The sequence below is a fragment of the Austrofundulus limnaeus genome, unplaced genomic scaffold, assembly GCF_001266775.1.
Source record: "Austrofundulus limnaeus strain Quisiro unplaced genomic scaffold, Austrofundulus_limnaeus-1.0 Scaffold42, whole genome shotgun sequence".
NCBI lineage: Eukaryota > Metazoa > Chordata > Actinopteri > Cyprinodontiformes > Rivulidae > Austrofundulus > Austrofundulus limnaeus.
In genome coordinates this window covers 2,497,591-2,512,084 of record NW_013952444.1, presented here as the reverse complement: position 1 = coordinate 2,512,084, position 14,494 = coordinate 2,497,591, and the positions used below count along the sequence as shown (strand labels likewise).

The window sequence follows — 14,494 nt, the reverse complement described above, 5'->3', positions numbered from 1 at the left end:
AGATGTCGCTGAAAACAACAAATCTTACACACTGTGCCTTTAAACCAGAGTCAAAGACAAGTGGAAATGTTTTATTTCCCCTTTGGGGAACCCCTACACACACGTGTGCTGCGATGATGATGCTCAATCGATATATCGTGCAGCTCTATTTACAACTTTGTAAATCGAATGAGGTCGTATTCTCTTAATTCAAAATGCTCCWAGAATGAGAGCTTTTGTTGRCATTTCAGGAGTGGAGAGAAATAATTTATAAAACTGTTTTCCATTTTGTTGGTATTTGGGTTGGTTGAATGACTCCTCCTCTCCTGTGTGTGCGATCAGATCCTGAACTATAAAGAAAACAGAAAACATTTGAACAAAGTAAAGTTAATTCACTGCGTTGAACCCGATCGAAAGAAACAGCTCTTGTGTTTATAGAGCAGCTTCAGGACTCCGCCCACAGACAGATGCTGGAGGACATCAGTTGATAAATCTGTTGCTCAAACGATGCGGTCTTCCTGTTGAGCTGCTCGCTTTGATTCGTCTTTGCGATAGAGGCCAAAGCAGCACATAAACAACTTTTAAAAATGTCGAAGGTTGTTGACAAAGACGGTTCTCCAAACATGTAGCTAAAGTTTGGCTGTAGTCACAAGACAGAATTAAGCTTTAAAGATTTGTAAGAATCTTTTGTTGTGGACTAGAATAAATGTAGGTAATCTGAAACTTTGACTGTCTTGGATGCGCAGTCAGAGTCTGACTTCCTCTCAGCTCTTGCACGTCTTTTTTCAGTGGTCTTACCTCGGAGATGCTCGACTTTATGAACCAGCTGTTTAAGCCAGACTGGAAAAGTCAGCCTCAGCGTCGTGACTCAGAGTTTCTTTAGTAAAAAAGAAAACAAATTAAATGAGCTTAAAGGAAAAAAAAAACCCTTAACAGACTTTCTTTTTCTCCTCCTCTGTAGTCAAAGACATCTACCCCTATCCTTACCTTATTGATTACACAGGTATCCATTTGTCGCCTGATGGATGTTTTCTAATTAGAATGTGTGAACTGCTGAGGAGTGAAACGTTCTGCAACTGAGCTGCTTTTTAAAACCTGTTTGGAAGTAAACACTAACCCTACAGTAGCTTTGTGTTAATTTGCAAAAAGGACTTTTTCTAACTCTCTTTTAAGATTCAAGAAGATTTCATGTCTTCTCTGAGGAGACGGCTACAAAGAAGCAGGATCTTTGATTTTCGGCTGATGTAGCAGATAAATCTTGACTCAGCAGTTGCCCTTTTAGCAGAATAAGTTCCGCTTTGTTGTGTTTTGGATCTTGACGCTGTCCTAAAGCAAAAGCACAAGTTCTGTAAAAAGATTTTAAATTGCTTTAAAAAAAAGTGAATGCAGCTAAAGTTATGTGTTTTTGTGGAATAAATATATTTAGGTAAATCTGACGACTAAATGTGTGGTTTTGTTTTTTGCTTTTTTTAACATTATTGCTAATATCCAACTAAATGCATGCATAAAAACTTTTACTATGTCCAGCTGGAGTTTAAACTGTTTGTTTTGACACCGTRTGTTTTAATTCTTTTGATTTGTGCTGTTTAAGACCGTTTTATCGCTTTTTTTTCTGATGGACCTCTCAAAACATTGTTGAGCATTGCAGCGATGTGCACAGCATTGCTTTCTGGTGCCAATGATAGGAAGCTAACGCCTGATGAATCCTACCTCAGGGGCCGAGTTTGATGAGTGGGATGACGAGTGGGACGACGCCAAGTCCGCTGGCGGCTACGCAGAATCTGAGTCAGGAGAAGGTGGAGCGATGCAACGAGGTGGAACGCATTCATCGATGAAAATATCCCTCAACAAGTAAGAATTTTACATCAGTGCATGAGAACTTTCATACAGMTAACAAGAGTTAACTGGAGAGATTGTATATTCTCTGAAAAGGCAGTGGAAACGAGCTGAAACTGAGTTTTAATGCTAAAAGGGAGCAAAAAGCWAGTTAAAWGCTAATAATAGCAAAATGTTAGAGCAAAGCTAAAATTATCGAAAGGCTAGTTAGTACTACAAAATACTAGCTATATGTAGCAGAATGATAAAACACAACACGCTTAAAACATAAAAGTAGCARAAGCCTAACTAAAAGTAGCAGAAGGCTAGGTAAAAGTAGGTAAAAGCTTGCTAAAAACAAACAAAAAAAAAAAGCAATACATTTGCTGAAAGTAGCAAGTTCTATCTACAAAATAAAAATAGTCAAATGCTACCTAAAAGTAGCAATAGGCCAGTTAAATGTAAGAGAATTGTAGAGGAAAACTAGCTAAAAGTAGCTTTAGCTATAAGTAKCTAAAGCTAAAAACATGGAGAAGTTAAAAGTAACAGAACTGTAACGTAAAGCTAAAAGTAGCTTAATAAGACAAAAACAATGCAAATATACACACTGCCATCTAAAATAAGTCTAAACATAAATGTTAAACTTAAACAAGTTATTTCACCCATTCATTGAATGAGCTGAAAGTTTCAATATACAGAAGTAGTACCAAGTATGCAGAAGTAAGAGTGAAAAACAAATCACCTTCCATCTTTGATGAGACGGGTGACCTCGGTTCTTTTAGCTGATGAGATTTGTTTAAAAACGTTTTCTTTTATCTTAAGAGTTAAAACAATTCAATCACTTAAATTCATCTCTTCACTGGGATTTTATTTCCTCTGTAATAAATTGATAGAAATCCAGTCACCCTGAGAGTTTCTGCCAAAAAAACTATACGTTTTTTAACCTTGTGGGAAAGGTTACTGAAACTGATCAAGACATTTTGTGTATATTTCGGAGCAGGTTTCCAGGGTTCTCCAAGTCTGGACCTGAGCTCTACCTTCTTTGTAAACAGATTGCAAAAGACAAAGATAAACTGCCAATTTACGTAAGTTACCCCTTCATATTTATCCACAGGAATATAATCTACTAACCTGCACATTACTAGCTGCGTTTCCATTGACCATGAAAATGCACAAATTAGAATTTCGAAAATAAATTTGCTCAATGGAAACACGTCAATTTTGAAAAATAATCAAGTTTTTCGACAAAATGTTTTTGCGCTAGGATGAGGTGGGTTTTTTTTTTGGCCGTATTGAAATTGATGTATTTCGCAAAACTGCAATGGAAACACTTTTTTCACATCACGGGAGTCACGTGATCAACAACCGGCTGCTTCTACTGGCGAAAAAGATGWTGAAGAAGAATACAACAGGAAGTAAAGCTAGTAGTGAAATTACCGAAGTAGTAAAAGAAAGTAGTAAACTCACCGACTACATTTTCCCAAAAACACAGCATACGTAGCCGCTCCCAATTATAAGGGGCTTGTCATTCGAAAGCCTCGATAAGATGCCGATGTCTCCTCTGATGGCTGATGATGAGCGCTAGTGTCGTGGTAGCAACATGCTATGTGTTTACATCCATTGCCGCCATGTTTGTAATGACTTATCGCGAGAACAAACGTATTCACGCGTGACTTTAATAGCGTTTCTTACTTAATGGAAACACTGCAATTGCGAAACAATTTTTTTCAACATGAACAGAATATCAACAAAGTTTTGCACACATTTGCAATGGAAACGCAGCTACTGACATTTTAGATGTACTCGGTGCACCATTTAGCAGCTTTACTGACTTTTTTTACTTGTTTTTGTTTGTTAACAAAGTGGAAAAAGGCTTAAATCTTTGTGTCGTGTGCTCAGGTGGGAGAGGTTGGTCCAGTGTGGTCTTACCCAGAAAATCAACTGGACTGCGTCGTAGCTGATCCCAAGAAAGGCTCAAAGATGTACGGCCTCAAGAGTTACATCGAGTACCAAATTACACCCAACGTAAGCGKGCAGAAACCTTTTCAGACTGTCAAAGGGACAAATTCAGTTGAAATGATTGTCCCATGTTTCCTTGACTTGTCCCTGCTTTTGGTTTGCAGACCACAAATCGCCCAGTCAATCATAGATACAAACATTTTGATTGGCTCTACGAGAGGCTCCTGGACAAATTTGGGTCAGCCATCCCCATCCCTTCTTTACCGGATAAACAGGTGACAGGTGAGCTCCTCACTCTGGAACCATTTAAGAAATAATTAAACATTATGTTAGCAGGTATAACTTGAAAAACACTTCTTCATTTTATTTTTTGTTTCATTTGGAAGGCCGTTTTGAGGAAGAGTTTATTAAGATGCGTATGGAGCGCTTGCAGGGTTGGATGACCAGGATGTGCAGACACCCTGTTGTTTCTAGCAGCGAAGTGTTCCAGCTTTTCCTCTCATACAAAGATGAGAAGGTACAACATGAGTTCTTTAACTTTTACAAACCCAACGCATTGCTAAAAGGTTAAAACGGTCTATGATTAGATCTAAAAGTGTTATTATTGAAAGTTAAGTTTGACTGAGTTGATGGGTTGGTTGGTGCAGGACTGGAAGTTCGGGAAGAGAAAAGCAGAGAAAGACGAGACTGTTGGCGTGATGATCTTCAACACGATAGAGCCCGACGCTCCAGAACTGGATCCGTTAGAAGTGTGAGTTCAACCAAACCAAAGCTACATCTCATAGCAGCTGTGGTAAAACAAGCCTGAAGGAGGAGTTTTGCTGGACGAGAAATTCTCGGAAATTATTTTGAAAAACGATAATATTGTTTGGAGGCCATTTTAAACTATATATAAAACATAATGAGACACGCCTGCTTGTGAACGTTACCGAAGTTTATGTAATTTACGTACGTTAATAAAAAAGTTACGACTTGACCTGGACCGAACATCATTTTCTACCTCACCTGTTTCAGATGTTATCATCTATTAAATGGACATTATTAGCCGTTATCAGTCCCATAGAATGGCTTCAGACTGTCAGCTGGTTAATATGAGGCATAAAGCCACTAAGGTTAATTTTAGAGAAAATAACATGGGCTATGATAAAGTAGACCAGACTCCTGCAGTAGCAGATTGTTGCATTCCAACGTGCATGGCACTGGTAACCCACTAGACGGCACAGTCGGGACAGTCTGAAGCCATTCTATGGGACTGATAACCGCTGATAACGTCCATTTAATGGACTGATAACATCCGAACCRGCTGTTCTACCTCTTCTGTCCAAACCAGTGCACTTCATTCTATATCCCTCTGGTTTCAGAAAATAAACGCGGCCACCCACACTCCGCTTACGAAATTCACGTAGTGTAAAATAAAACAACTCTTGCTGAACCCAGTGTTCGGCACAGTGTCCTGAGGGGTCACCAGCTGAAAGAAGGTGTCGGAAAGGAGTTCAGATTTTTGGAAATGAGTTTCTGTAAACAACAATTATTATCTTACTTGTTTTAGATAGCTCTTTGATCGACCTCAGTTTGGAGAACTAGTGAAAAGTGACAAGATAATGGCTAGTCCAAAGTGGATTTCTAACTTCTTAGTCTGTTCGGAATTAAACTTTTTTTACTCAAACTGAGGCYGCTCAAAGAACCATCTGCAACAGGTAAGATATTCATTGCTCTTTAACTTTCAAAAGATCTGTATTATATCTTTRTTGTTTAATTTAATTTTTGTGGACAGGGAGAAGAAATGCGAGCAGTTCAGCAGGTTTACCAAGGCCATGGACGACGGCGTGAAGGAAATCCTCACTGTYGGAAACGAGCACTGGAAGAGATGCACAGGACGTACGTTCACACTGCTCTGAATCCTAATGAGTGTTTACCACACACAGGCTTCTCCTTTACCATAGCCTGTAATTATTATTTACATTTTATAACTCTCATTATGACGAGTATTTTGTAAACTGTATGTCTTCTCTTCCACAGCTCTGCCAAAAGAATACCAGAGAATAGGGAAAGCCTTACAAAACCTGTCCACTGTTTTCACCAGCAGTGGATACCAAGGTACAGAAAAACAGCGTTTTTATTTTACTTCTTTCCTCATATAAAATCAAAAGAATATTTTTAAAAATAACAAACGTTTTTAAATTCCCTCTCTGCCGTAGGGGAGGCGACTCTCACTGACGCCTTGACATCGGCGGGGAAAACRTATGAAGAGATCGCCCAGTTGGTGGAAGAGCAGGTTGGTTCTTCGCCCACTCCTGGAAAAAAAACAAAAAACTTCTGTGTTGTTGTTGTTTTTTCAGAAAGTAGCTCACCTGGCGGAGCGCGGCGCAGAGCGGCGCAGTAGAGAAGCCGAATCCGTCGCTGCAGCTGGCCCAGTTTCCGATTCAGACCACGACAGTGTGCTGTTTTTTGTGGTTTCTGGTTTCCTATGTGGAAATAACTGTCAATACTTCTGCAGAATTAGAGGATTCTCAAAGCCTTTTTATCATTTTAAAAGTAGATTTGCATTATGTTTGGGTTTTGTTGGCACAGTTATATTTTGAGAACCGTTAAAGATGATTTAAAGATCTTAAAGTATAATTTAGACCTCATTATGTCTCAGCTCACAGCTTTTGCTGTTTCTGTCAACATTTTTTTAAATATAACCATTTTTTTTWACCCGTATTCAACTTTTTGATGCCCAATTTTCATCTGAAGTAGATCTCTACAGTCTTGTGCAAAAATTTACACATCTCTCACTTCTTGTAATCTTAAGTGGTCTTGATCAATAATTCTCCAGTTTTTTCTTTTTTGAATTGATTTTTTTAATTACTTACTGTTTAGACCATATACCTGACCATGATATATTGTGCAGTGTGTTTAGATAAGCGAGGAAACAAAACAAAACGTGACAGGCCTAAAGAGAAGCTATTTCCAGCAGATAAACAGTATCTTTGAGAAACAGGAAAACATCCAGCAAAAACCTGACAAGTCCCGAGCGTTGCATCATCTTTTAAATCAGATCCACTCTTAAGTTTTCAATCAGTTGCATTGTTTTTGCTAAATAACTATTTTAATTCTGCTGAACTTTATCTTTGAATGCTTTGATTTATTTGGCTAAAGAAACACGAACAAATCGCACCTTTTGACAAGCTGCTGGGAACAAAGCTCCTAAAGATTCAATCAAAAATTATTTGTTGACACAACACTGATTTCATTTTTTCGAGTTTAATAGCTTTTTTTTATGACTGAATGATTCATAGGTGAGAATTTGGTGGCTTACGAACCAAAAATATTCATCCAAAAGTGTTCTGGTGTTGACCAAAAAGGCAACACCAGTTAGTTAGAAAAAAGAAAAGGATAAAAAAAAACCCTGAAAGGCCTTTGAAAGCTTTAAGAACTACGACTCAAGTTATGATGGGTATCTCAAGATGTTTATAGGTTGTTAAAGGGGACATGTCACGCAAAATCCACTTTTTTAGTCATTAAATACATTTTGTTGTGGACTTGGAGTTTCTAGGTGCTGAAGCACCTCGTTTGGATTTGAAGAGACAGCCTCAAAACTAGGGGTGTAAGAAAATATCGATACACTGAAATATCGCGATATTTCATTTCCCGATACTGTATCGATATTCTAAAGCTCTATCGATTTTTAATTAAGGTTTAAAATGTCAACCTTCTTGCCAACCGTTCATTTTTGTGTTGTAGTTCAGCCTCTGACCACTAGTTGGCAGCAGTGAGCCAGCCATTTGGCTCCTCTACCTCTTGAGCGCCAGAGAGTAAGGGTAGCATTAGCGTTGTAAGTAAACATTAGCTTTTCTTTTTTTTCAGTAAGAGRTTTTTATTTAATAGAATTTTTGGACAAAAAAATCGCAATATATCGCRATATATTGCCTTGCTTACAGTATCGCAATATATCGGGATATATCGTATCGTGACCCCTCTGTTATGATATGTATCGTATCGCCAAATTCTTGCCAATACACAGCCCTACTCAAAACGAGTTCATCTGAGACACACCTCAGCAGCGGTGTGAAAGAGGGGCTTGTGGAGTTACAACAAGGAGGAGTTCAGACCAAATTTTTGCTGCGCCACTTGTTATGGACCCCAAGTGAAGGATTCAAACGTGAAATAGAAAGATTGAAAAAATGAAATGTCTCCTTTAAAGTTTCTCATTGCAAAGTATGAAAAATAAGGTCCTGAACTTTTTTTTTTATTGATGTTTAGGAGTTTATTGCAGCTGTTTTCAGTTAGAATTGATATGTTTCTGGAATGTGGGTTCACACTTCAGACATTTGAAAGCTTGAGTCACATGATTGACATGCGTTAGGCTGGCTGTAGTCTGGGTAGGTAAACAAATGCAGAAATGTAGCAGAAATAGTTTACAACTTCAGTATTGTTTTTTTTTTTACTCTAGTCTAATTTAGCGTACTTTATTCAACCAATATTGGTGTAAATATGTACCAACACATCAACATGGACTTCTCGTTTTACATACATCTCTTCTATCAACATTATTGACCTATTTTCAGTCTCTTTGGCTGTTTCCGTAGTTTTTTAATACTTTATTTCATTCAACAATCAAATAATAATAAAACAAATAATAAAAGAACAAACAAATAATAATAGAAACAAACAAATAATACAACATTGTTGTGTCAAAAACACAATCACAACGTAGTCAAATGAAAAGGAGCAGAAAGAAGAATAAAATCTTATAGCATCTGCCCCAATTAAAAAATATATGTACCTAAAAAAACGTACAACACACAAATAAAAAACTTACAACACAATACAATTTCAAATAATCAACAAATCACAACACAAATACAAATCTTAACCAATATTTTGTTCATATTTCATTAAAAAAAACTTTTAGCATTCTACTAAATCAATAAATCGTTCCAGCATTCTTAAGGTCATCAAGCAAAATATTATTTTTTCTTTCCCTTATCCTTTCTTTTTTTTTTTCTTTTAAGTATATGTTTCATTTGAAAGAAAAAACAAATGCACAGGGTGGTTGGCATCTGTTCACAAATTTTTGCTTGCAATGTTTTATTTAAAGGACACATTCAACTAATGTGCACCTTTATGGACATAATCCTAAACGTATATTTTTAATTGATTTTCATGAGTTTGCGGTCAGTACCTTTTATATTGAATTGTGTTTATGTGTAGCCTGCTCAATGTTCTGTATAATAAAGTTCTTGGCTTTTTTTGGTGTCCCAGCAGCTTCCAGAGGAAGGATTCATTTGGTAAGCTTGTGCTGCTCCAAGATGATTTCTTTTAGAGTTGTTGGCTGTAGTTTTAGTTGTGTCTTTTAGTTTAGTGTTGGGGACAAATCAGGTCTGGACATGGGTTCATCTCACGATCCAAAAAGCTGAAACTGTAAAGATGCTGCGCCTGCGATCTGAGCAGATTATTTAGCCAGTTTATTAATCAGTAGATGTTTTATTCTTGTACCATGAAGAGTCTCRTCTTACAAGTGTCCATCTGAATTCATGGTGGTGTTATCTGAGTGACTCTTATCAAGTTATTGCACCGTTTCCTGCTTTGGAGTTAACTTTGGCGTCTTTATTCCCGTTTTAGACTCAGTTAAACATCTCACCTTTTCCATTTATCTTCTCCTGTTTGTTTATTTTCAGCCCAAGAAAGACCTCCACTTCCTCATGGAGACCAACAATGAATATAAAGGTCTTCTCGGATGCTTCCCAGACACCATTGCGGTCCATAAGGTACAGTTTTTATTTTGTTTAACACAGGAAATAGGCAACATCGTTTTTCTGAACACAACTTTGGCAGAAGCAGCTCTCGACTTAATTTGTAGAAAAAAATGTTGTGATTCAACAAACAAGGTAAAAATATTCACGTTTATTAAAGTCTAAATCAGGTTTCTGCTGGAAAGGCTTTAGGAACAGAAGTGCAACAACGCAGCCCTAACTTCTTATTGCTGTGTATCTTTTTGCACAGCTGTTGAGATKTATTTCTTTAACACCATAAAGCAGGGCTGTCRTTTTCACTGAGGGCCACGTGGTTTAGATTTAGCTAAACATGACTTAACATGTGCTCCTCTTCTTATTCTATGGCTGAGCACCGCTAATAAACAATAACTGAGCTCTACGTGGTATTTCATGCACAGCAACAACGTTTTAACATGTCCTCTTAAAAACACGGAAAAGTACTACGTGTACCACTGACTAAATGTGGTATGAATAATACAGAAAAACTATGAAAAGTTAAAGTAAGAGAATTTTACTCATTGTTGAGCTGTAGTGTGCTCTACTTCTTTCTAATGAGGAATTCCCACTTGAGGGGTGTTCCAGTTTAAATTTAYGACTTGTAAGTGGGGAAACTCCCACTTCCCAGTGCAACTGGGCCTCAGCAAAAATAGTGGCAAAAATTCTAGGGATGCACCGATATGAAAATTTCAGCTGATATCGACATCCGATATAATTATTGCTGTTATGGCTGATAACCGATATTTACCGATATTACACAAATTATATTATACATATACACCCAAACACTTGGGTCTTTTTTTTATACCGTAAATAAATGACCAGACCTCTGACATGGCTGTACTTCAGTTATTCCTGGTTACGCAGCGTCAATATTACTATCATGATCAAACAGATGCCGCTCAACCAACCATCTCCACTCCCAGAACAGAAACACAAAGCTAAAAAGTGGGAAATCAATATCAGACGTTAATATCAGCCCAGTTTTACATACTGGACCGATAACGATATTCAAAAAAATTGCCAATATCGGCCTAGACCGATATCAGTACCGATATATCGTGCATCCCTAAAAAAATTCAGCCAACTGGAGATTTTACGCGGCTGATTTCGCCGGCTTCTTTTGAACCCTGTGCACTTCCACCTGGTGGTGGGTAGGGGTGTAAGAAAATATCGATACATTGAAATATCGCGATATTTCATTTGCCGATACTGTATCGATATTCTAAAGCCCTGTATCAATTTTTTATTAAGGTTTAAAATGTCAGCTTTCCTGCCAGCCGTTCATTTTTATGTTGTAGTTCAGCCTCTGACCGCTAGTTGGCAGCAGTGAGCCAGACATTTGGCTCGTAGAGGCTATTGTTAAGTGTTGGGTGACCATATTGTAAATTAATATTAAAAACTAAAAGCTGCAAAAAATATATTTTCAAACTATTTATTGTCAAATTTAGTCTAATAATTGAAAACATGGATGAAATAAGAAATATGAAACAAATAAAATAAAATACATACAAAGAAGAACACAGCTAAATGTATCAAAAGTATGTCTATGTAATATTAGAGTTTTCTGAGACAATGAATTTTTGTTTTTCATTTTTTTTCCCCCAGTAAGAGGTTTTTATTTAACAGAGTTTTTGGACCAAAAAATTGCAATATATCGCCTTGCTTACAGTATCGCAATATATCAGGATATATCGTATCGTGACCCCTTTGTCATGATATGTATCGTATCGCCAAATTCTTGCCAATACACAGCCCTAGTGGTGGGATGCCATCATTTTGCTGATAAAATAATCCACATGCATTATGGGAGATGTAGTTAATGATCAGTGCTGGCTTTGAAGCTCTCGTCACATAAAACTCTGTGGCGGGCCACAAGTTTGACATAAAGAAAGCACCTGCTGACCATTTCCATTTATACATCTATTGCGTTTGTTTTATCTGAACCGAGAACAAGTTTTGCAGTGAAACTACAAAAGAACTACAGGAGTAAACAAAAGTGTATCTCTGTTTGCTCACTGTTTGGCACAATTAAAAGTCTTATCTTAGCCTATGTAGCACTTACAGGTATTTAAATTCATTAAGGAATCATAAAAAGCCGGTGTAAACCAATCAGGTTTGGGCTCTTTTCTTTCAGGCAGCCATAGAGAAGGTGAAGGAAGGGGACAAGCTAGTGGCCACTAATAAAATCACCCCTCAGGACAAAGGCACCATGGCCAAACGTCTCAGCACCATGTCTTACTCCTTACAAGGTAGGCCTGTGCCTCCGTCTGTAGAAATGTCAGCGGTGCCGTTTATCGTGCCATGCCTTCTGAGCTCCCCGGTGTCTTTCTGTTTCTCTCAGCTGAGATGAACCACTTCCACAGCAACCGCATCTACGACTACAACAGGGTCATGCAGTTGTACCTGGAGGAGCAAGTCAAGTTTTACGAGACGGTAAAAGCTTAGAAATAAATTTGACTTGGTTACAGTTTGGCCTTTTCATTGCCTTTTTCTAAGAAAAGCAGCTGAAAGAAATACGAAGTAGATAACCTTTTATACTGATGTGAGCTTTTTTTTTTATTATTATTTTTATTTTCTAGATCGCTGCCAAGCTGAGAGAAGCGCACAGTCAGTTCACTACAATGTGAGAGCAGTCTCGCACCAAAAGGCAACAACATAAAGCAACCCCGAACTTTTTTTTTATATAATTTTTTTTCTTTTGCTTGTGTGTGCTGCCCCTAATTTAAATTTCGCTTCCTCTTCTCCTTCTTGCTGACCTCGTCTCTTTTCCTGCACGTCTCTGCTTCACTCTTCGCAGATCTATGAACAGGCAGTTGAGCGGGTTTCAGGCTTTGGCACTCGTAGGTTTTAGGAGGACGTGATTTTTTACAAACACACTTTCCTCCGTCCAAGGTCCGTCGCTTGTAGCACAGGAAGTCAACGTCCTTTTTGCACTTTGAGCAGCCATGGATTGTTTTTCACTGCGGGAGTGTCTCCGTGTGAAACGGTTTTTGTCAAAGCTCTGAGTGGAGGCGTCACATCTGACCACGTTTTAGTAAAACTCCACTGSTTTTCAGTCATACGTGTATAAAAATAATAACATATGTACATAACCTTGCTATCTGTGTGGATATATAGTGGCTTTCTGGCGTTAAAAACCAAAGTCACGCTCTGATTTCCAGGAAGCTAATCTCTTAACATTTTAAAGCTTTACCATCTGTTTATTTTGGTGTTTTGGCTTCTTTAAACACGTTCATGTTAAACAACTTTTTGAGTTGAAGCAGATCTTTCTTTAGCTTTGGAAGAGTAGGAAAAGGCAGATTGTTGTCCTCTGCATGTCCACTGCTGGCAGTGCCTAACTCCTTTTGTCCATGCTGCGCTTCCTCAAAAACTAACAGGAAGCCCCACCTTCTTCCTGCTTTACTCGCATTTATGTCTAGTAAGTCTTATTCTAGCTCCAGCCCTCTCGTTTCTCCCTACAATCAGACTTTATGTCAGGAAAAACAAAAAGTGAAGGACGACGAATCAAGGATCTGAGATGTGGCTCAGTTTTAAGTTTTTTTTTTTTTTCTGTTCTTCTTGTGGAAACAAAACAGTTCTTGAAAGTGTTTCTGCAACCGGAGTCAACGGTCCTGGATTGTGTCACGAAGAAGTTTCTTTTCTTTTCTTTTTCACCATCGAGTTCTCAATCAGCTTCTGCAATCTGTTCACTTTTTTTTTTAATTTTTTTATCACTTGTGACAATAAAAAAATACATAAATTTATATATATAAGTATTCTATTGGACCTGTCAGGTGGTTCTTGTCAGTACAATATTTTATGTATAGATTTGCTATATAGTGTCATTGAATATGGAGCAAACTTTGATTTATTAAACAATGATTTGTATTCATGGAGTTTCTGCGCGTGTTTGAGTCCTCGTGTTGTTCTCTATAAGTTGACTCGCTCGCTCTGAAGCAGCCTTTTACTTCTGCAGGTTCCCGCGTGGCTGCGGTGAATAAAAACGAGTCTGTAGTTCGTGTGAAAAGAGCGTTGTTGTGTCTTCTAGTAAAGGAAGTGAAAGACTGTTTTTTCTTTTTTTAAAATTTGGCTGTCGCTGCTATCAGGTGCAGCTGGATGTTCTGATGAAGTTTGATCAAACTGAAAGATCAACTGTTCCCATGTTAGTTATTTTTAAAAACCTGCTGCCGGCTGTTTGTTGCTTCACTGAACCGTGAAAGCTTTATTCACCAAAGCAGTTGCAAAGGAAAAAAAGACTTTTAAAGAAGTGTTACAGTCTTATTGTATTATTTATTATTGGGTTTTAGTTGAAATGACATTTGTTTTCATCGTGTTCTACGTTTTTAGTTTTTTTTTTTTTTGCTCAAAATACATTTGATGTATTCACAAAACACTAAAAATCAAATATTAATAATATATGTTATTGGATGAAATACCACACTGTTTCTGAATTATCAGCACTATTTATACCAATGGGTTTTTGTCTTTAAAGGGATAATTCAATTTTTTGAAGTGGGGTTTTCTAAAAACTTGTATTTCTTTGAATGACCTCAGATTGGTAAAAGAGTTTATTTTTTATCAGATTGTTAATATAAAAGGTAGTCCTGGAGATTTGACCAAAACGAACACAATTTTTATTTTAGTTTTTTTAAACAGAGCAGGCTAGCATTAGTTGTTTTCCTGTCCGTTTGTTTACAAACCTGATCATTACTACAAGAAACATGCTTCATGCTCCAAACTTGAACAATCCAACTTTCAGCCTTACAGGATGATCTCTTTCTTAAAGGGATCTCTGATTAGTTGTAACATTAGACTTTATTTGATAAACATATATTTTAACTGTAAAATAAAGTCTGTAAAAATACTGTAGAGCTGTTTAGTTTTTATAATTTTTAAACTAAAAGTTTAAAAACATATTACAGAGAAAGGGACATTTTATTTACACGCAAAGAATTCTGGGTAAATGATGACGTGGATAGGTCTTCGGTGTGAGCGAGCTATAG

General features: G+C 37.4%; 1 protein-coding gene across 1 annotated transcript in view; it reads left to right on the top strand.

Annotated features, from left to right (window-relative positions):
• The window catches only part of snx9b (sorting nexin 9b), a gene marked incomplete in the record, with an annotated part of 29,868 nt that extends 16,481 nt beyond the window's left edge, over positions 1–13,387 (top strand). The window contains 14 exon segments of the mRNA XM_014007557.1: positions 941–982; positions 1,695–1,830; positions 2,795–2,879; positions 3,694–3,819; positions 3,918–4,035; positions 4,140–4,270; positions 4,401–4,504; positions 5,528–5,631; positions 5,773–5,850; positions 5,952–6,028; positions 9,417–9,506; positions 11,647–11,761; positions 11,854–11,945; positions 12,092–13,387. Coding sequence (XP_013863011.1) covers positions 941–982; positions 1,695–1,830; positions 2,795–2,879; positions 3,694–3,819; positions 3,918–4,035; positions 4,140–4,270; positions 4,401–4,504; positions 5,528–5,631; positions 5,773–5,850; positions 5,952–6,028; positions 9,417–9,506; positions 11,647–11,761; positions 11,854–11,945; positions 12,092–12,139 — 1,346 coding nt within the window.
• Positions 13,388–14,494: the final 1,107 nt, after the last annotated feature.